This window comes from Harpia harpyja, chromosome 16 (genome assembly GCF_026419915.1).
Source record: "Harpia harpyja isolate bHarHar1 chromosome 16, bHarHar1 primary haplotype, whole genome shotgun sequence".
In the NCBI taxonomy this organism is placed as follows: Eukaryota; Metazoa; Chordata; class Aves; order Accipitriformes; family Accipitridae; genus Harpia; species Harpia harpyja.
The window spans coordinates 13447830-13468672 of NC_068955.1; the positions used below are offsets into that span (position 1 = coordinate 13447830).

Sequence of the window (20843 nt, forward strand, 5' to 3'; positions counted from 1 at the left end):
CACTCACGTATTTCTCTTGAGGCTTGATGTCTCCTTGCAGCGATGCTCAGTCTTTCTGAGGGGAGCATGTATGGCTGTTTCCCATTTGAGGACTCCCCTAATGCATGCTCTGCAAAATCATCCTGCCTCCTTCCTCACTCCCTGTGTCTGCATGCCCACTGGTACCTTGGCCCCTGGGTGGGTGGAGGCAGGGTGTCAGAGGTGTTCCGCATCTTCTGGACTCTGCAACACAAAGGTAAGAGAATCCAAGTACCCTGGGCAGCTGTTTTATCTTCCCAAATAACTCCCCCTGTGTTCCCTTTTGGACACTCTGGCTGGGCCCCCAATGCTGAAAAAGCATCTCCTTTTCCTGGGTTGGGGAGCAGGGTGGTAACAGCCACCCTCCTGGCCCCAACTGCTCTCAGCAGAGTTCCCAGCGGTGAGGGTGGGCCAGCTCCCAGGGGTGTGGGTGAATGGTGGGGGAGAACTGGCAGCCAACATGGGTGCTTGCTGTGCTCTCTGGCAGGAATACAAGGCTGTCTTCTATGAGTGCAGCGCGATGACTGGCTATAACATCATGGAGCCCATGCTGCACATGGCCAGGTCAGTGAACAGGAACAGTTACCCTGGGACATTTCCCCAGCTGTAGGTGATTGGTGTGGGCTCTCCTGGGGAATGGGCAAGAAGAGGGGGTTGTCAGAGACTGACTTTCTGCCATGTCACAAAAAAGACCTGGAGCAATGTGCTCTTCCCCCTGACTCCAGGTCCTTGTCTTCTGTGCCTGGAGAGTACCAAGTGTGGACTGGACGTTATCTCATGCCAAGCTTTGTCTGGCAGAGCTGGCTGTTGAAAGATTGGGAGTTTAATTTGAATATTTCATCACAAAAACCTTGTGTACTATCCCAGATTTTAAGTTGGCATTTTCAGTTTGAAGTCTGCATGCATCTCTAAGGGTTTTTTCTTCCTTATGTTATTAAGCATTATACAGAATGTGGTATTTTGGTGGCATTATTTTTAAAGGGAGATAAGACACTTTGTAAGGCTGAAAGAAGTTTGCTCTAAGATTTTTAGTTTTTAAAAAAACAAGTCATTTTGAAAAAAGTCTTTGATAGCTTGCAAGAAAAATATCCTTTTGTTTTCTTCTATCCCTTCACCTCCTGCTGCATTATCTCTGTTAAATTCACAGCAGGACTTATCTATTCATTAACTGGGATGATTTACTTACTAGCTAGGTAAATCATGTCTCCCATAGCAAGTGCCTTCAGCGTTCTTTATTACCATGCTGCTGCCTGAGATGGCCCAGACAGGCAAAGCAAACAGTCCGGGATTCTGCCATCAATGCGGGAGCTTGGGAATAAGGCACAGACTGTTCAAGCCCTGGTCTGGTGCACTGACTACTAAGCCATGCTGTCCCCTCTTGTATGTGTCGTTTCTTTCCCTGTTCCCTGGAAATTCATGCTCATTTTCTGTGTGTTGTTTATCTAGCCCAGCTTCCAGAGAAGCCCGGTTGTTGGGCCAGTCACTTTTTACAATCCTAAATGTCTCTGGCTGATGGGGAGGAAAGGGCAGAGCCAAATGCCTTGGCAGGAAGATCTCAGTAACTGGGTTGCATTCTCGATCTGTGCTGCTTGTTCCAGGTTGCTGACAGTGCAAGAAGACAGGCAGAGGGAGAATGCTCTGCAGCTGGAAGATGTCAGCAGGAGGAAAGGGTGCTGCACATAAGGCACATCAGTGTGTCAGCAAGAGACATGTGCCAACACTGTTTCATGAAGCTGGTGTTCCTTTTGAGCAAGCTGAATCTGATGGTATAGGCTCTGCAGAGACTTGAGGAAGCTGCAGCTTTTCCCCATATGGGAATTTCAAGGCACTAAATCAGGCCAAAACGTGCATATGATCTGCACTGTTCAATTTCCCAACTCTGCATGTAGCCCTGGTCTCTGGAGGCCTCTGCTTCTTTGGGGGAATTTGGCTGGTCTTGGCTAATAGCACAAACTGGGCCTTCTGTCTGGAAAGGTCGCTTCCCTGTAGAAGGATGAAGTCTTGTTCCTTTTCTTTCCGGCAAAGAAGTGGCCTAGCAGCAGAGAGTGGAGGACACTGTAGGTGCTGTGTTAAATAGAATTTTAGTGTGAGAGAGAAATAAATTATTTTAAATTTGGGCTAGCTCTAGGTAGTGATCCATCCATCTCAAAGAGCAGCATCTCCTCTTGGTTCTGTAACAGCAGAGCCCAGCCCGCTCTGGTAAGCAGGAAAACCTCCATTGGTTCCTGTAAGATCTGGATCAGGCCGTGCATTTACTGTGAAACTTGGTTTAACTTGCTAATATTGTAGTTAACTGATTCCATATGTGGATATAGTATGAACTGATAAAACGAGTCATCCCGATGGCTTTCTTCACTTTGTTACCCTAATGGACCTTGTCACTGTCCCTCTCTTACTGTTTACAGAACACGGAGCAGTTGCCCTGGGACTCACAGGTGCTGGCACACGCTGCTGATTCATAACCCGTTGCAGGAGCTGTGCTGTACATAGCAGGGGGGCCATATATAGCCTGTTTTAAGGCTGGATGCTGCCTGTTTCCTCCCATTCTCTTATCCTTTCCTGAAGAATCTCCAGCAACTAGGAACTGACTTATCTGCAGTACTGAAAGATCCCACCCTGCTAGCTTGACCATAGTGCTTTCAAACGTACCTGAGCTGGAAGCATAAGGCAGCTGCCTGTGTGAAATGTACCTAGTGAGGCTTTTTCTCTTTGGTGGCCTCGTGCAATAACCTCACTTTCCTGGTGAAGGGCCTGAGAAAGAGCAGGACTGAAGTTGTTGCTGTTGCGCAGGGGCCTCCTTGTCACTAAGGAGTGGGGAAAGCAGGGTGAGGGGAGGCGCGGGCCGAGGTAGGAACTGGCCCCAAAAGTATGCCTCTTGGCATAGCTGTTGCCATGCCTGGGCATGAAGCCCTCGGTGTTCTATGGGGTGTGATGCTTTCTGTTGTGTAGCTCAGTTGCTCTTAAAGCCTTGTGGGATTAAGTGAGCTTTTTCTGTAATGCCCTGTTCCCATTCTTCTTTGAGTCTGTTTCTGCATGTGACTGACATTCTAGGTGCAAGATGTGACACTGCAGCTGTGAAGCAGTCCCCCCAGCCTTGCAGCATAGGGAAGGCCTATATTTATCCACTCTTTCCTCTCTTGGGATAAGGCAATTACTCTGAATGTCTGTTTATTGCACAAATTTCTCGGGAATCTCTCATGCAGGAAAAGTGCTCTGAGTCACCTACAGCCCATCAGTGTTACAAAGAATTTCCGTGGTTCCTCCCGGTGCCTTTTACTCCTGATAGGAAAGAGGAAGTTTTTCTCCAGAAGAACAGGATTCCTGACTAAAAGGAATAGCTAAAAGTAATAAGCTCCTGCTCAGTCCTTACTGCTGGCTGGCTGTGGTTCACGCTGTGTTTAACCGCAGTAATGCCTGCCAGAGACTGGGAATCAGAAAGTTAGAAGGGATCCAGAAGGAACCAGGGCAGCTGGTGTGGAGTCTAGAGTAACACCAGCAGTGCTGCCAGTGGAACTGCTTGTGTTTGCAAGAAACAATGTTTGGGAAGGGAAATCCTCTCTGTTTTCAGAAAGCACCTGTAATCTGAACACAGACGTGGCTTTCTGGCTTTCTAGTCAATGTGGCGTGAAGGAGCACAGACATTATCACCTGTTGAATAGGTCAAACCCACTACCTGAGTTGGGGGAGCTGCTGTCAATGATTTCTCTGCATCACCGTCCAGTTGCAGGTCAATAAGGAGTGGTGCTGACTAAGAACTGGCATCTTTGGTTGGGGCACATCAGTAATGTGAACATTTACTTACCCGCAGCAGCAGGATTTGGGAAGTTGCTGCAGAAGGAAGAGAGCAGTAGGGGGTCTGCTAATGTGGTCTGAACGCGGACCTCCCACACTGTGTACAGAGCACATGAAAGACAAAGGCGTGTGAGATACAGCTGACGCACAAATACAGGCCAGTCTGTGTATTACCTTTATCAGTGCTGTCATGTTGCAGCGAACGGCAAGAACTACCACGTGGGTTTTTTAAATGTACAACCTTAAGCATGTTTTCTTAGTGTGCAAGCAGAGTACAGGCAATAAAGGAATGCTGTCTTACAAATGGTTGTGTTGAGAGATTTCTTTTTTTCCAGGCACTGCAGGAGATTCAGCCTCCCTTCTTCAGTCGCTGACTGCAGTGTGACCTCCCCTTCTCGCCGCTCAGGAAGTGCTGAGAAGCCTGTCCCCCATGGTGGTACAAACAGGAGGTTTCTAAGTAGGGAGAGAGTTGATCAGGAACCCATGTCTCGGAGGCAGCACAGGAGCAATTAATCTCTGGTCTTATTTTTTTACCTCTTTCAAGCAGCCAGAGTTCAGGTGATCAGGCAAGGCAGAGCAGGGAGGAGAAAAAGGGGAGATGCTTCCCCAATGTTTGGGGGCAGTGTAGTGCTTTCAGAGAGGGCACATTCTCACCTCGTACCTATATTTGTAGAACTAAACATTTATTTTAATAATGTCCTGTTCATTCTTTTCACTAGAGTTAGGAATTTGGTTGCTTTTAATCCTTGTGCCCTGGCATGGGTCCAGCTGGATGTTCATGCATTATACAACTAATCTCTCCACAGCTTTGACCAAAGAAATTATCACTCATTTCCCCTGCTATAAATTGATAGCACAAGTAGCTCATTGTAACATCTTTTTTTAGCAGGAACAGGGTGGACTTTTGTTTCAACCATGACAAAGTGGCACAGAGTTTGAGCAGGTTGTGCTTGGACAACAGTAAGCACCAGGGTGGGTTTTATTACTGGATGGTCTTTTGTTGTCTCTCTGTGCAATATTTAAATGTCCTGTTGGAAGACCCAGACACTTATAGTCCAGAGGGGCAGTTTGTTGCTTTTTAAACGTGTCTGATACCAGATCCAAACTAGACCAGGCTTTCCACAAAAGTCCTAATTTTACTACATCCCCTTGTTTTTGTCAGAATCTCTTCTGCCTCTGAACAGAAGCCCAGGGAGCAGCCACCCTCTACGAGTGACTGCTGGAAATTGCAGCATAAATAAAAAGCAAATAATGGGAATATCCTGAGGTGGCATGAGACGAGGGAGGATGCAAAATAGACTCTGCCTGGGGGCTTGTTCCTGTGCTGTATTGGCTGCAGTCTTTTAGTGGACAGGTGACTTTTTGCATATCATCTGTAAGGCATTTTGGAATCGTATCACAAGAAAGTACTCTTCTTATAGCCTGGGAAGCCTTATCCTGGCACGTGCAACAGTGCAGCTATGTATACAATCCGATCTACAGGCAAAGGCAAAACCCCCAGCTGCTCTGATAAGCAACCACGGTCCCACAAAGCTCTGCACACAGGCAAAGGGACCCCACTCTGTCTTGGTTTCCCGTGTCTCTTTCATGTTAATATGCTAAAGATAACATAACAGGATTAGCCTGACAGCATCTCTTTGAAAGCCAAAACAGGGCTGAAGAGAGAGCATTAAGCCACAGTGCTAAGTTTAAAGCTTTCCCACAGGACAAATGCAAGAATTGCAAAGGTTTGGGATGTTGCTTTCTTCTACCTTCTTTATTCCAAGCAGCCTGAACTCCAAGGGACAGTTTCCATTTACGCACATTTAATGAGTTCCTGCTGTGGGGATCATGCAGTCCGTCACACATTTTCTGTCCTGTCACCTTCTTTGGTTTGTGTCTTTTCATGCTCTTTTTACTTAATTGGTTAGTCCCTATATAAACTGACCAAGTACTTAGGCTCCAAGTATAAACATATCTCATAGTTCATGCTACACCTTTAAATGCTCTATTTGGAAATCTGCTCAGTGCCGATAGATCCACAGTCCTGCAGTTCAGAGCTTCGTTAGCTCTTTGAGCCACTGTCGGTCTGCTCGTTACTTATCTGGCTGTTTATGAGTCACAAAAAATTTCAGTTGGCACTGCTACAATAATCCAGCTCCAGACCCTTCAGGCCTGCAAGGCATGCTTTATATGCATATCAAGCCATGTGGTTTAATAAGGCCCCGATCCTGGAAACACAAGCGTAGCTGTCTGCTGCTTCCGAAACGACTAGTCCACAGGAGACCTGACCAGGTAAAATCAGTTTTTTGAAGGTAAACATGTATCTCCAGTAAATATATATTAATAAGCTGAGGACTGGGAGGTGGGGGGGTGCCCTGTAGTATAGCCCACCTTTACCTACAGGGTTTCGCAAGCACATTAGTTGTGCCTAATCATGCCCATTTACTGACCCAAATCTGCCAAGGCGGGAGGTTACATTTGTTCCTATTTGTACACGAGATCTCTGGACATGGCAAGAAGGCAGCGGCCTGGTGCGGCTGGCTGCCCAGGGCTCTGCCAAGGAGGGCTGGGGCTGGGGGTAGGGGCCGGCATCTCTTGTTGCCTCCTGGCTCTGCCACACACTCCCTGCAAGAAACCTCTGGATGTGCAAGTGTGAGCCGGTCCCCTAAGGCTCTATTGAATCACTCGGCTCTCCAGGGGCTCTAAGCTAAAGCTTAGGTAGGATCCCCACGGGCTGAGGAGAGACGAGTTGGTTTACTCATTGGGAAGGACGACATGGTTTTTGAGTTGGGCACATGGGCAGGAGAGGTTAAGTAAGTGTCACAGTCAAGGCCAACACCCAGGAGGTCCTAAACCCTCCCTCCCTATGCAGATCTCCTCTCTTCCCACCCACCCCTAAAAAACCGTGCAAGGCTGCTCAGCTGCCGAGGGGAGCAGGTGAGGGTCTGTCTTCTGTGGCCAGCCTCTGTGCGGGGCTGTTGCTTAGCGCAGAGGTATTTGGGCTGAAGCTGAAATGAGGTAATGGAAGGATGAGGCAGTGTGCCAGTCAGGGCTTGATCTTGATTTACAGGACGTTTCATGGAAAACTCCTTAACCAGCAGGTCTGACGCCTAAAAAATAAAAAAAGAGAAAGAAGCTCCAGCTCGAGTCTGCTGTAACGTGCTGCCTGCGGCAACGGAAACGCCAGCCTGAGGCCCAGGTGGCGAGAGCCAGGGGCCACTGCTACCAGAGGCACGGTTTGGCGGGCTTGCACCGCACCCGCAACCCCCCCGCAGGCACCGCCGAGCCCGCACACCTCGCACACCGCCGGGTTTCGGGGCGTTTTGTTCGGCAGGAAGCGAGCACAAGGAGAAGGCGAGGGGGCGGGAGGAGGCCAGGCCACGCCGCCGCCGCCGCCGGGCCGGGCTGGGCGGGAGGGCGCGGGTGGCGGCGGGAGGCGCCCCCCGAGGAGGCACCGCCCCGCGGGGTTGGGCGGTGGCCCCGGCGGGGCGTCCCGGGCCGGGCTGACCGCGCCGCCCTCCTCGCCCTTCCTTCCTTCCTTCCTTCCTTCCTCCCTCGCTCGGTACCTCACAGCGTGGCAGGTCGGGGCGTGAGGCGGCGCGGAGCGCTGCGGTCCGGCGCGGCTCGCTGCGGAGGGGTGAGGCGGGGCGCCCCCGAAATGGCGGCCGCCTGGGGAGGGTGGGTGCGGGAGGGTCCCTCCGCGGCCGTGGGGAAGCGGGGTGGGGAGGCCGGGACGGCGGCGGGTGCCGCAGGCAGCAGCCCCCGACAGCCCGGCCTGGGAGCGGGGAGGCAAAGCGCTGCCCGTGGGCCCCGTGTATCGCAGCCGGGGTCTGGCGCTCTGCTCGCCCGCGGCGCGCCGGGCCGTGAGGCGACCGCCTGTACCTGGCCGCGGTCTGTACCGAAGGCCAGCTCCATTGCAGCACTGCTTTGCTTCAACGTCAGCGCCCGCTGGCATTGTGCACCTTCACAGGGGCTTGGCTTTTGCCTTTTTTTTTTTGTTTTTTAAAGTGTTTTAACCTGTTGCAGGGGGGAGGCGGGAGGTGACAGAAGGTTTGCGCAGTCCGTGCATTAGGAAGAGTGTTATGAATGTTGCCGTAAGCTTGCAAAACGACATTTATCTCCTTCTGCCCTGCGTTCTGTTAAGTCTCCCTGTTGAACAAGTAAGACTTGGCCTTTATGTTGGTCTCATAGGAGGACCCTTGGAGGTGGAGAAAGGGGAGAGCGAGCCCTTGTTTACCACAAAATCCAGGCGATGTTCCTTTTCTTTCATTTTCTGGAAGCTGAATCAGATGGGAAGCTGATGGCGATGGGTTATTGTTGCACTACGGTGTTGTTTGCCGTGAGGAATCTTTCCCAGTTGCCTTTGCTTCGTGTCTCATGAAGAATGTAAACTGCTGTAAATTTAAAAAAATCCTGACTCTTCCTGAGGGCTTTTGTAGTCAACCTGTTGCAGTATCCTATTGAATTTTAGCAAAGACATATCTTTATTTCAGGCTGTTCTATAGCATCCCTTAAATTACGCTGCTTCACTTCCTTTGTCCCCCTACAGCACTTCCTGGCTTGCTCTGAGAGTTCGCGTGGTGTCTGCTGGAACAAGGGTTAATTAAAATGGCATCACCCATCAGAGGTAATGCCCAGTGGTGGTCATTTTGTTGAAACAGTTTTGAAACAAGTCCCTTTTGCCAAAATGGGTTTCCTTTGCTATCTGTGAGGCATTGCCTAGGTTCTTAAGGAAGTTTTTGGTGTGATAGGATATCTACCGCCAGGTGTTGTTGAGGCTGAAGAGTCTCTTGGCATGTCATCAGTCAGACAAAGGTCCATCCCAGTCCTGCACAACTCTCACTGCTACTAAAGATGACTACCTGTGGTGGAGAGAGCAGAGCATCTGTCTCTTCTGAGCTGTTGCTGAGCTCAACAGAAACTAGAAAAGTCAATGCAGAAGTTTCAGTGTGTTTAGGTTCTCTGAAGGAGTTTGTGTGCCTAGGGCAGGCAGTTTCTGATCTGCAAATTGTTGGAAGCTGGGCAATGTTTGGGGCAGCATCGCTTATGCTTTACCTGAGGCATCTGGTGACAAGTCCCTGTTAAAGGCATTGTGCTGGGTTGCATAGGTGGATCTGGGCTCTGGTTTCATACAGCTGCTCTTAGGTGCCAGTACTTTGAGTCAGATGTCCTTGCTGAAAGCTTGGGTTGCAAGTCAGAGGAGTTGGCAGCTTTTGAGCTCCTCCAGATAACTATCCTGAGATCACATCCTTGCTCTGTAGTGTCCTGATGATGTCTTTGAGTTCCTGACCTGGATGTCTTTCTGTCCATATGCTGTATTTCTGCAAAAAGCATGTTTTATTCCAAACTGTTGCATATATTGATTGGCCTATGGCTTTTTTGAAATAATGGCTTATCTTCTTGGTGGAATCCTTCAGCAATGGAGGAGAATTACTCCCCCAGTTGCCTGGTAAAAGTCCTGGCAGTCCCTGCTGTGTGTTGACTCCAGTAAACCATAAGAACATGCCTTTTCTATGTGCTTGAGGTAATGTCCCACATATCTCATTTTACTCTGGAGTCTGAGGTGGTTATTCCGTCCTGCGGTACATTTTGTGGGAGCTTAACAGTCAAGTTTTCTTGCTCCTGTCTCAAGGCAGGTGTGTTAAAGGAGGATTTGTTCTTAGTGCAGACAGCAGAGCACTAAGAGGAACTTCAACAGCCCAGTTGGGGCTGTGGCTTTCCTCTTGAATTTAATACAAAAGCCGTCATCTGACTAAGCAGGGAATACCAACCCAAGAAGATTTTTCTCCAGTGCTTTAGCTTCCCAGGCCCCCTTGTGCAGAAGGGAAGTTCTTATGCTAGTTTGGAAGTGGGCAGGACTCTGAGGCTGCTCTCAAGTACAGTGAGGCACGCACAGCCAAAATCTTGGCTCTGCAAAGGATATTTTCAGTGCAGCCTCCAAAAGTTTGGGTGTGAGAGATTCTTCAGCAAGGGGGTGGAAAAAAGCTGCTGGTATTCCCTTGTCAAGCAAAAATGCTAGGTGGGAGTGGCTGATGGAGCGCTATCTATCCCTGTTAGGAAGTTTCCAGCAGGCGTGTTATATTATTCCCAGCTAATAAAGGTAGTAGCACAACTCTAGCTGTTGCCATTGCACATAAACAGAGCAGGCAACAACTCCCTTGCTGTTGAGACAGCCCTGAGGGGGTTGAGTGGAGAGCTGTGTCTCCTCTAGTTGAGTCATCCCGCAGGTAAATTCACTCATTGCTTTTACAAAGTTTGGCTTCTGCTCTAAGGAGTGTTTTGGGCTACTTGTTATGCATAGGAGGAAAATACATATTTACATGTATTCGTACATGTAACATCTCTGTCACCGTGTATACCTGTACATGGCAAACAATCCTTTCTGGCATTTCCAGGTGATTTGGTCACTTATAAAGCAATCATGCAGTCCCTCTGTTTTTCTTGTGCCTTTTGTTTAAGACAGAAGCTTAGGAAGATACAATGTGGATGGACTGACTCTGAAAACCAGAAACGGGGAGCTTTGCTTTTTCATGTCCCAGTCTACTAATACTATCCTCATTGACCTCATCAGTCTTGCTCTTGAAAGCTCCTGAGAAGATGCTCTCCTCCTCCCCACTTCTACTCTCTGCTCCTGGGCTCGACACTGGGTTATCTCCAGCTTTCCCTGAATGTGTGCACCAACAGTTGAGGTCATGGAAAGCCTGAGGGAGGGTGACTCCTGGAAATTACAGCTCATTTCAGCTTCCCTGGCTGTGAGGAACAGAAACCTTAGTCTCCCTGGTTGTTTCAAAACCTTCAAGATCCTGAAGGTGAAGACCAGGTCTCCTTCCGTCTCACTTGCTCATCCTGCCTTTCAGACCCTGAACATGATTTTCCTTTTGCCACAGCAAAGCCCAAATGAAATGAATGGTGTCGCTGTTTGTAAAATCGCCCCATTTTCCCATTCTTTTTTGCATGTGCACTTTGGCAGAGCTTTCCCCCAGGATGGTGACCATCTTCCCAACCTGTGAGAAAAGTGCTTTTCTCTGCTGCCCCATGCCTGAACCCAGGGTGTGGAGGGAGAAATGAGGAATGGCAGGGCTGCAGGATGGAGATGAGGTGTTTTGTCAGTTCTGCAGAGACCACCTCATACCATCCCTCCCCATGGCACAAAAACGGTTTGCTGCCAGGCCCTCTTGGCAAGGCTCAGCACTGTAATAGCAGCACTGCTGATGAGCATCTCCCTCGCCAGTGCTCTGCTCTGTCCCGCCTGCCAGACTCTTCTGCTTGTGATCTCAACAGCCTGGCATCCTGGGGAGTGAATTCAGTCCGTCCTATTAGTCCTGCATCCTGGCTACTGCACAGTAATAAAGCTCTTGGCAGAATGAGCAGGAGGATAATTACTATTTTGCACTCCTGGCGTTGCATGGCAGAATAAGAGGTGTGTTTTGGGGTCTGGGCTGCATTTGGATATGACCAACTTGGTCCATGTTTCTAACCCAAGTTCCTCTTGCTGGTCAGGTGGTTGTGGCTCTCCAGTCCGAGCTGGAAAAGTGCTGTACAGCTCGGTAGGTACATTTCAGGCAGTAGTACAATAAGCTCAACATGGGCCTAAAAGTGTAGCCAGCTCCTTAGAAGGATGCAAGCATGAGTAGCTGCCATGACATGCCAGCTGGGGTCTTCATAGAGTTATTGAGATAGATATATATATATATAGTGTGTGTGTGTGTGTATTTCATGCATAGTTTTGATGCCAGCAGTGCTGGACACTACTGGAGGCAGGATACTGGTTTACTGGGATAAGGAAGCACATCAGGAATTATGTTCTGTGGAGGTTAAGGGAGGGTCCTTGGCAGCTGTTTAAATTCATTTGGGTGTTGACCCACAGCCACTGTCAGCAGGGTACAGCCAACCAAATGCATTTTTAATTGTACAGTGAGTTGCACAGTGTGTATTGCCTGCATCCATGTAGGCTGCCGTGGAGTTGCTTTTTCTACCTGCTGAGCATGTACATAAGAGGTGAGTGCATCCGAGTGAGGAAGCATGGACGATGTGGGATATGGCACGGCCTCTTAAGAGAGCTGGAAATGAAAAGTGTGGGAGGTACGAGAGGGGATGTTGCTCAGACCCACCGGTTGTTCCTGGCAGTAGTAATGAGGCTTCTTTGTAAGGAAAAACTGAGCCAGAAGTAGGTGACATAAAATGTTTGGCATTGACTGTTGTTTCTTATCTATGCTGGTACCAGATCTGAATGCAAAAGGAGCAAAGTCCACTTTTCCAACCCAAGTTCTGTTTCCTTTTATAGGAAAGAAAACAGAGCGGCAGGGAGCTGGTTTTAAACAGAGCAGTGGGGAGCTGGGGCAGTGGAAAGAGTTATGAGGGTCCAAGTGCCTGTGTTTTGGTGGAGTTTGTCCCTGTAGCTGCAAAGTGAAAAGTGCACGCTCCTAAGAAGCTGTGGAGTTGGGCCGAAATCTGCAGCGTGTTTCCCAGATGTCTTTGCCACTGTAGGAGAGGGACAGGTTGAGAGGAACAAACACCTGGAGAGACTGTGGGAGAGAGGTCTGGCTGTGCTGTACAAATGGGTAGGGTGAAAGCATGTCTGATACCTCACCCTGGAATACTTCTGCCCCTGTGGGGGAGAAGCAGACCGGAGGAAGACCAAGCAGATGGTTACTATTTTGCACTCCTGATATTGCATGGCAGAATAAGGTGTGTTTTGGGGTCTGGGCCATGTTTGGGTATGACCAGCTTTGTCCGTGTTTCTAACCTAAGTTCCTCTTGCTGGTCGGGTGGTTGTGGCTCTCCGGTCCGAGCTGGAAAAGTGCTGTACAGCTCGGTAGGTGCATTTCAGGCAGTAGTGCAATAAGCTCAACATGGGCCTGAAAGTGTAGCCAGTTCCACTATGGAAGGATGTAAGTGTAAGTAGCTGCTAGTGGGGGCAGGATACTGGTCTAGTGGGAGGAGAAGGGGCAGTCAGGAATTATGCTCTGTGGAGGTTAATGGAGCATCCTTGGCAGCTCTTTAAATACAAGTATATGACTTACCAGCGTAGCTGGAGTACTAACAACAGATTCTTTGGCTCCTTCACTAATGAGATCCAGTTAAAACTGGGACCAAGAGTGGTTTGAGGCAGGAATTCCTGGGGGAGAGGTTTCTGTTTTGTGTGAAGCGGATCATGTTTTGAGCCTCGCTGGCCTGTTACCTGCCAGAGCAACAGCCACGCTGCCTGCGTGGTTGTACAAGTTTTCAGGGAGTGCTCTGACCCTCAGCGACCACCACACTGCAACAATACAGAAAATAGAGGAAGGACATTTTTGGTCAAATTTATATGCTAACAGAGCCAGCTGGCAGATGCCAGCCATGCTGGCATTTCTGGCATGCCAGCCAGTGAGCAGGACTTCTGGAGTGCTGGACCAGGCAGGTGTGAGTCATGGCTTGTGAATGTCAGTATTTCTTCCTAGCTTTGATGGAATCCAGAAGGGAGGAATTCATATCCCATATCTCCCCCTCACATTGCCCTGGAAACAGAGGTCATTTGTTCTTTTTGTCCGTGGTCACTGTAAGCTGCACGCAGAGCTCCTGGGGAGGTGGTGGGGAGCTGTGTGTGCAGTCACAGCGGTGTACGGTGAGTGTAGAAGCCGGGCACACGGACACATGCATGGCAAGCACTGCCTTGGAGCAGCCAGCTCTGGAGCAAGAAGGGGTCTCAGGTGTGTGCATGTCGAGTGCTGTGCGCAAGGAACGTGCATATGGGAAAGTGTTGGGCTTTGTGCTTGTGGGTTCGGCTGTTGTAGCATAGAAGGGATGAGTCCAGTCCTGTGTGGAAGTACAACTTGCTGAGGAGTTGAGCTGCCAGTGAGCTGGAAGCTGTGGTTAGTTGCAGGTCCCCTCTTGCTATATGGAGTAGCCCTCTTCTGTCTTTGTTGGGAGACTTGACTTAGGTGAGAGGTCTGCCAGAGGTGAGATGAAGGGTTTGATGTGGTCTCCAATTTACCTTGCCCACTTGGAGGGTTTTTGGAGAGACAAATTTCCTGTTATCAGGAGGACTTCTTTCTGTTTTTGGGGAGGAGGAACTGTCAGGCTGGTTTCTGCACCTTCGAGTCCCAGTTTGCTGTTTTTTTCCTCCTCCTGAGTAGGGAAAGAGTACAGGAAAGAGTACAAGCATCCCGCTGAGCTCCGGTGCTGTATGTGGGGAATGAGGCTGCACTCAGCCTCAGGGATGGGCTCTGAAGAGCCTAACAAAGGCCTGCTCTATCCATTGTGTGTTCCCCAGTGCTTACCTCCAGCACGTGCAATGTGTCCCGACACAGGAAAAAGGGAATTTAAACCACTGTGCTGACACCAGAAGAAAATCCTAGTTGCTGACTTCACTGGGCCATTTGCCCTCAGCGTTGGTCAGGCACTGGTGGAGCGTGGATCCTGACTCACAGGTGTGCTGCAAGAAGCCTGGAAGGAGGAAAAATCAGACACAGTTGCAGAGGAAAAACTCTGCTTTCACTGTGTCACGAGCTTTACTTTGGCTGCATCTGTCTCCATGTGGAAGAAAACCCCCTTTTAGGAAAAAGGGAAGCCAATTTAGATGAGAGCAGTGAGAGTATCCAAATTAAATTATTGTAGTTATATCAGCATAATTCTTATCAACAGTATATTTACAGTGTGTAAGTGGGAAGCAGATTTCCCTGTGTACGAAGGGCATAATTGCTGCAGATCAGCAGTATCCTCCCAATTTTTGATATGGATAACCATGTCTGGCCAGCCCAAGTCCCCTCTCCCTGTATCACCCTGACCAAATAGTCTTTTTTGTTTTCCTGTGTCTGTGCACACGGTAGTGGTTACCAAGTCAGATGCTGCTACCACTGCAGTGAGGAGTTTTCTGAGTGGCAGGAAGGTGGCCCTGACACCAGAGCAGTCAGTGCTGAAACACCCTTTCATCTGAGGTCAGTCACAGGAGGATTATTTTCTGTGCCAGAATTGCTCTGGTTACTTCCAGCACGAATTTTAGAGTTTTATCTAATTTCTTCAAAAGCAAGAAGTGACTTTTGTTTTCGGCGTTCCTCATCCTTTGATATCCTAGAGGGACCTCATTTTCACAGTGGGCATTAGTACTGACCGAAACTCAGGTCAAAGTGAAGGCAGTTACTCAGTTTCTTCAGAAACTTTTGGCTGTGTTGTTCCTGGATTTTCTCTTGAGTATTTTTTGCTTTTAATGTTTAAGGACTTAGTGAGTGGCTTAACCTACAAATGAACCATGCTGTGGACTGCTTTCCCCCTCCTGCTCACTAATGGCATGGGTTGCGTTGAGAGACGGATAATGAGTCTGCCCCACGCCGGATGTTTGTCATGTTCCTGTCTCTTACACACAGAGGAAAATGCTCTCCTGCTTTCTGCTGAGCTCAAAGAAGTAGTCTGAATGCTGAGTATGTGCCAGTAACGTTTGGAGAGGCTCCCGAGGGAACAAAGTATGTGGTTTCTCCCATCTCCTGAAGTCGTCTTGAGTCTTCCTGATGTTTGAGGGTTAATCCAGGGTGTCCGAGAGTTGTAGAATGAACTACTTTTAGCCTTTAAAATTTTCACCTTTAAAATGACAGGAGATCATATGAGATGATATGGTCCCTCTTGACTTGAAAATTGACCTCCACGGTGGGGGGAGGGGGGGTGGGGAGGATTAAGTTTCAAACTCCTTTTAGGCTTTCCTTTAATGAAGCTTGTTCATACAGGGCTAGGGTAACCTGAGGGTGGGTTGGTGGAGAAATCCTCTGCAGGATTTCCCAGCTTTGGTTGAAGTCCAGCTAGTTTATGCTGGCCTCTGTTAGAGGAACCCTTTCCCAGTTACTTATTCCTGCCCGCTCTAAATGAAGTGGATGATACGTTGAGGCAGACTTGCCAAAGTTTCTGTACTGTTCGTAGCTCTGTACCCTTCATGGAGGCCTGCCCTTTGCCTGTGTGTTTATTTGAAGCAGCGGAGAGGACCCGAGCAAGCCCAGCTCCCTGTTCCTCTGTGTGCAGGTCTGTATACAGACTGGTGGAGTGAGGTGTTTCAGGGAAGTGGTTGATGGCTTGGGGCTGGGGGATTTCTTTAAAGCTTGTTAGCATGTGGTCTGGAGTCAGGGACTTTTTAATCTTTTTCCCTTGCCCCCAGCCTTGGCAAAGGGCCAGCAAGTAATTGCCTGGAGGACAGCCCTTGCCTCCCAGTTATTTATTCACATGCTGATGCCTCCCTGTCAAGTTTGCAGGCGGGTCTAAAAACAGCTGCGTAAATGGTTTTGGTGGAGTCATTAAAACCTGCTACACAAGAGTGAGGCGGAAGAGGGAGGAATGTTTTATTTTTGGCTGGAGGTTGTTTAATTTTTACTGGAGGAATGGTCCTTTTCAAGGCAGCCTTAAGCAGCTTGGATTGAGCACTGTTTCCAGCATTGCTCCTATAGCAAAAGGAGACAGCTAGTTCCTATGAGCTTGGACTTTCAGCTCTGGGAAATGAAATGTCACTTAATTTGCCCTTGACTGTGCTTGATATTTGATCTGACTCTAGTAAAGTGTTTTTAGCTCTGGCGAGGAATATAACTCCTCAAAGCATTCAATGATCACTCCAAAACACCCTCAGAGACACAGACATCAGGGATATATAAGGACTGATGGTCAGAAGAGACTTCTTGGCCATTCCTGGTGCTGCTGTTACCGAAGTGGGTAATTCCAGGCACGAGAGTGTTCCCACGTGAGGTGGCTGTCCTGGGTAGGAAAGGAGGCTTCTGAAGATGGCACCGATATCTCTCTAGCTGCCATGCTGAGGTGAGAGCTGCTGTCGCCCTGTTCTGTGGCTGCATGATGTTCCCTTTTGTCGGTGCGCTGGGGTGCTGCAGGGTGCATTGCCCCATTCCTAGAACTGGAGGTACCATCACTATCACTGACATGCTGAGAGGTTTCATCTGGCATGGGTGGCACCAGCCCTGAGCTAATCAGCAACACGGCTGAAGCGGTAAGACCGCTAACCTTAGTTTCCACTGTCAAATCCCTTCTCAGCTGCTTTTAAAATGTGATTTTTGTGGAGTTGAAACTGAGGCAGGCAGCCTGGGAGAGACCTGTGGGCTGACTCCACAGACTTTTGCTTTGCTTGTTTACACTGCAGAAAGCACGAACAGGAACAGCCTACTCAAAGCAAAACAAGTTTTGTACAAAAGCTAAAGCTGGTGCCAGCTTTTTGTGCACTTCTTGCTTTGTACTGTCTGCAGTCAGGTGTGTCAGGCACAGGCAGGGCAGTGCTAACAAGTAGCTTGAAAACTTTGCGTTTTACAGCTTTGCTTTCTGCAATGGTCTTCCAGAGGACAGAACAGCTCAGTGGGTGGAGGATGGGTGTTGAGGTGTGAGGAGAGCAAATCCACCCCTTCTCTGTGCTGGGGGAGTCACTTGATCTCTCTGTGCTCCTATATCATGCTACCTTTTTTTTCTTTGTTGGGATGCTTTAAGGAGGCAAAGGGTCTTTCAGGCAGTGAGATTATAGAACACTGTGTCATAGAGAGGCTAGAAATGTACCCTGTGGTGACACACCAGCTGCCTGACCTCTCTTCCAAAAACTGCTGCACATATTTTAGACGGTGGGATTAAAGTCCCACAATTTGTTCATGAGCCCGGTGAGGTGAAGATGATGGCCTGCCATGGGATATGCACCTGATACTGTGGGTAGGTAGAAAATCTACTGGCTTTTAGCTAGTCACTTTTTCACTGCACAGATTTGTAGGGAATGAAACTGAAAGTACCTCTGCAATGAGACTGCAAACAAATTTTGAGTGACTGTGCACTAGCTACAACACAGCATGTGTTCTTAGGTTAGTATTTGCCCTGAGCTCAAACCGCAGTGTAAAAACCCCGCTATGTGTAGAGAGTGAACAAATGGTTATCATCGCTGCATTATTCGGAGAGCGCTTTTGTTGTGGTTTAACCCCAGCTGGCAACTAAGCACCACACAGCCACTTGTTCACTCCCCCCCCCCCCCCGTCCCGTGGGATGGGGGAGAGAATCGAGGGGGGGTAGAAAAGTAAAACTCATGGGTTGAGATAAAGACAGTTTAGTAGGACAGAAAAGGAAGGGGAAATACTACTACTACTACTAAGAGAATATACAAAACAAGTGATGCACAGTACAATTGCTTGCCACCTGTCGACTGATGTCCAGCCAATCCCCGAGCCACCATGCCCGCCCCAGCCAAATCCCCCCAGTTTATATACTGGGCATGATGTCACATGGTATGGAATACCCCGTTGGCCAGTTTGGGTCAGCTGCCCTGGCTGTGTCCTGTGCCAACGTCTTGTGCCCCTCCAGCCTTCTTGCTGGCTGGGCATGAGAAGCTGAAAAATCCTTGACTTTAGACTGAACACTACTCAGCAACAACTGAAAACATCAGTGTGTTACCAACATTCTTCTCATCCTAAATCCAAAACACAGCACTATACCAGCTACTAAGAAGAAAATTAACTTTATTCCAGCTGAAACCAGGACAGATTTGAACTGATGTACAGAATTGCCTGAGTAGGCTTTGTGGGAGCTGGGAGGATTTTTAGTGCTTGTTGGCTTGGTCCTAGTACTGGCATGGCTACAGGGCAGGGAGGTTTTGTGAGCACTCCCTGAAGACACTGAGGACCTAGTGGCTTTGCTTCTCAGAGCTGAGCTGAAAATGAATGTAATGAATAGGAAGGGATCAGGCAGAAAGCTGATTCTGCACAAACTGTTTTGTTTAGAAATGCAGTATAATGCTACTGGTAAGTTCTCCAGTGTGGACAAAGCCCTGCTTTAAAAAAAAAAACCACAAGCAAAAAAACCCCACAAACCCCACAATGCCCATGAACAGAGTTGGGAAAATAGAATTTAAAATGCCAATAGCAGGCTGCAGTGAAGAGTTTGTCTTGTCTGTTGGCTAACCCTGACCTATCTGAACTATTGTTCCTCGTCATGGCAAACCCTCATTGCTATGAGCTGTCTGCAAACACACGCCAGGCACTGATTTCTGGTGCTTCAAGAGAGAGAAAAGAGACGGTTATTGTTCCTCTCCTCAGTTCAATGACTAGTGAAGTGGTTCCTGTGTATAAATAGCGTAAAGTGCTTCGGGATCCTTCAGGATAAAGGAGGCCTTATGAGATACAAGAGGATGTTGTTTGATGCAAGAAGGAGTTCCCGTTGGTCGTGCAGTGCATGCTGGTCTCTGGCCTGCCTTCCAGCTCCCAATGGGGACTGGGTGCTTGGAGGGGCCATTTGCTTCCCTGGTCATCCACTTCTGGAAGCAGCAGATGGGGGCTTTCTGCTCTCAGGATGTGGCTGGCTGCATATGTTTTGTTAGGACCAGAAAGCCCTGTGAAGGGTTTTTTGTTTGCTTTGTAGTGGAACAGTGCTAGAGCACAGACACATGCAGTCCTGGGCATGCTCTATCACTCTTTCTTTCTCTCTAATGCTTTCTTTTTCTTAATGGTTGTGCAATTGGTTTTATGCTAAGGTCCCTTTTATCCTCAAGGATCCCGAAGTCAGCCACCACCTTGCCCAGGTTTGACTAACCCCCTCATAGAACACTTAATTCGCAGGTATGTGTGTGGTGCTGAACATGTAAACCCTTGCCGAGTCTGAAATGTATGCTCATTGTTACTTCAGTAAGTCCCTCCCCTGGGGAGTAAACAGTCTAGGAAAAATTAGCAGAAGGGTTAAGCGCTCTTCTGAGAGACAGCTCTTGTCTCAAAGAGCAGATGGCTCCTCAGGTGTATTAGGCACACAGTTCCTCGCTGGACACCTGACTCTCATCAAAATTAGCAGGAGTTAAGGGTCTACATCTCTCTTGAGGGGTCTATTCAAAATGCAGCAGCTCGAGCCAGGGTAGAAGAAAGGAGGGATTTGGCAAGCATCCCAAGGGGTGACAGCAGGACTGTGATGTGCCTGTGGAGATGATTCCTAGACCCAGAGGGTGTTGAGGTGAGATCCTCCCAAACTCCCAGGATGGAATCTTGCTTATCCTCTCTAAGTTCTTCAGAAAGGTGCTCTCCCCGTTGAGAGGTAGAGCCAGGCAGGGTCTGCCAAAGATGGCCAAGAGATCTTCCTTCTTGTTGAATGTAGGTGGCTTTCTAAGTTGTCTCCACTTCTCCCAGAACCACTGTGCACCTTCCTGGTAGGAGCAGGTGATGTGGCTGGAAAACATTGCTTTGTATTCCTCACTTCTGTATTGGCTTTGTGTGGCAAGGTTTTGGTAGCGGGGGGGTTACAGGGGTGGCTTCTGTAAGAAGCTGCTAGAAGCTTCCCCTGTGTTCGAGAGAGAGCCCATACCAGCCGGCTCTAAGACGGCCCCGCCGCCGGCCAAGGCCGAGCCAATCAGCGATAGTGGTAACGCCTCTGTGATAACATTTTTAAGAAGGAAAAAAAGTTGGGACGGCGGTATTCGGCAGCCGGAGAGAGGAGTGAGAACATATAAGAGAAACAACCCTGCGGACACCAAGGTCAGTGAAGAAGGAGGGGGAGGAGGTGCTCCAGGCGCCGGAGCAGAGATTCCCCTGCAGCCCGTGGTGGGGAAGACCATGGTGAGGCAGGCTGTCCCCCTGCAGTCCATGGAGGTCCACGGTGGAGCAGATATCCACCTGCAGCCCGGGGAGGACCCCACGCCGGAGCAGGTGGGTTCCTGAAGGAGGCTGTGACCCCGTGGGAACCCCGCGCTGGAGCAGGCTCCTGGCAGGACCTGCGGATCTGTGGAGAGAGGAGCCCACGCTGGAGCAGGTTTTCTGGCAGGACTTGTGACCCCGTGGGGGGCCCATGCTGGAGCAGTCTGTGCCTGAAGGACTGTACGCTGTGGAAAGGACCCATGCTGGAGCAGTTCGTGAAGAACTGCAGCCCGTGGGAAGGACCCATGTTGGAGGAGTTCGTGGAGGACTGTCTCCTGTGGGTGGGACCCCACGCTGGAGCAGGGGAAGAGCGTGACGAGTCCTCCCCGAGGAGGATGAAGCGGCAGAAAATAACGTGTGATGAACTGACCGTAAACCCCATCCCCGTCCCCCTGTGCCGCTGGGGTGTTGGTAGAGAATGCGGGAGTGAAGTTGTGCCCGGGAAGAAGG

The 20843-nt window shown here is 49.3% G+C and overlaps 2 protein-coding genes across 7 annotated transcripts in view; both read left to right on the top strand.

Annotated features, from left to right (window-relative positions):
• The window catches only part of CRACR2B (calcium release activated channel regulator 2B), a 43432-nt gene extending 39318 nt beyond the window's left edge, over positions 1 to 4114 (top strand). For 3 of the 4 annotated variants that reach the window (XM_052811360.1, XM_052811361.1, XM_052811362.1), the window contains 2 exons: positions 506 to 582; positions 1617 to 4114. In XM_052811360.1, the coding sequence (XP_052667320.1) occupies positions 506 to 582; positions 1617 to 1701 (162 nt within the window). In that variant the 3' untranslated portion in view covers positions 1702 to 4114. Of the gene's footprint in view, positions 1 to 505; positions 583 to 1616 lie in introns of those variants that run through there. The other variant, XR_008238747.1, reaches the window with a different exon arrangement.
• A 3214-nt stretch (positions 4115 to 7328) lies between these two features.
• The window catches only part of CD151 (CD151 molecule (Raph blood group)), a 41371-nt gene continuing 27856 nt past the window's right edge, over positions 7329 to 20843 (top strand). Inside the window, exon 1 of one of the 3 annotated variants that reach the window (XM_052810949.1) lies at positions 7329 to 7429. The gene's annotated coding sequence lies outside the window, so the exon portion shown is untranslated. Of the gene's footprint in view, positions 7430 to 16434; positions 16558 to 17326; positions 17446 to 20843 lie in introns of those variants that run through there. The other 2 variants (XM_052810948.1, XM_052810950.1) reach the window with 2 other exon arrangements.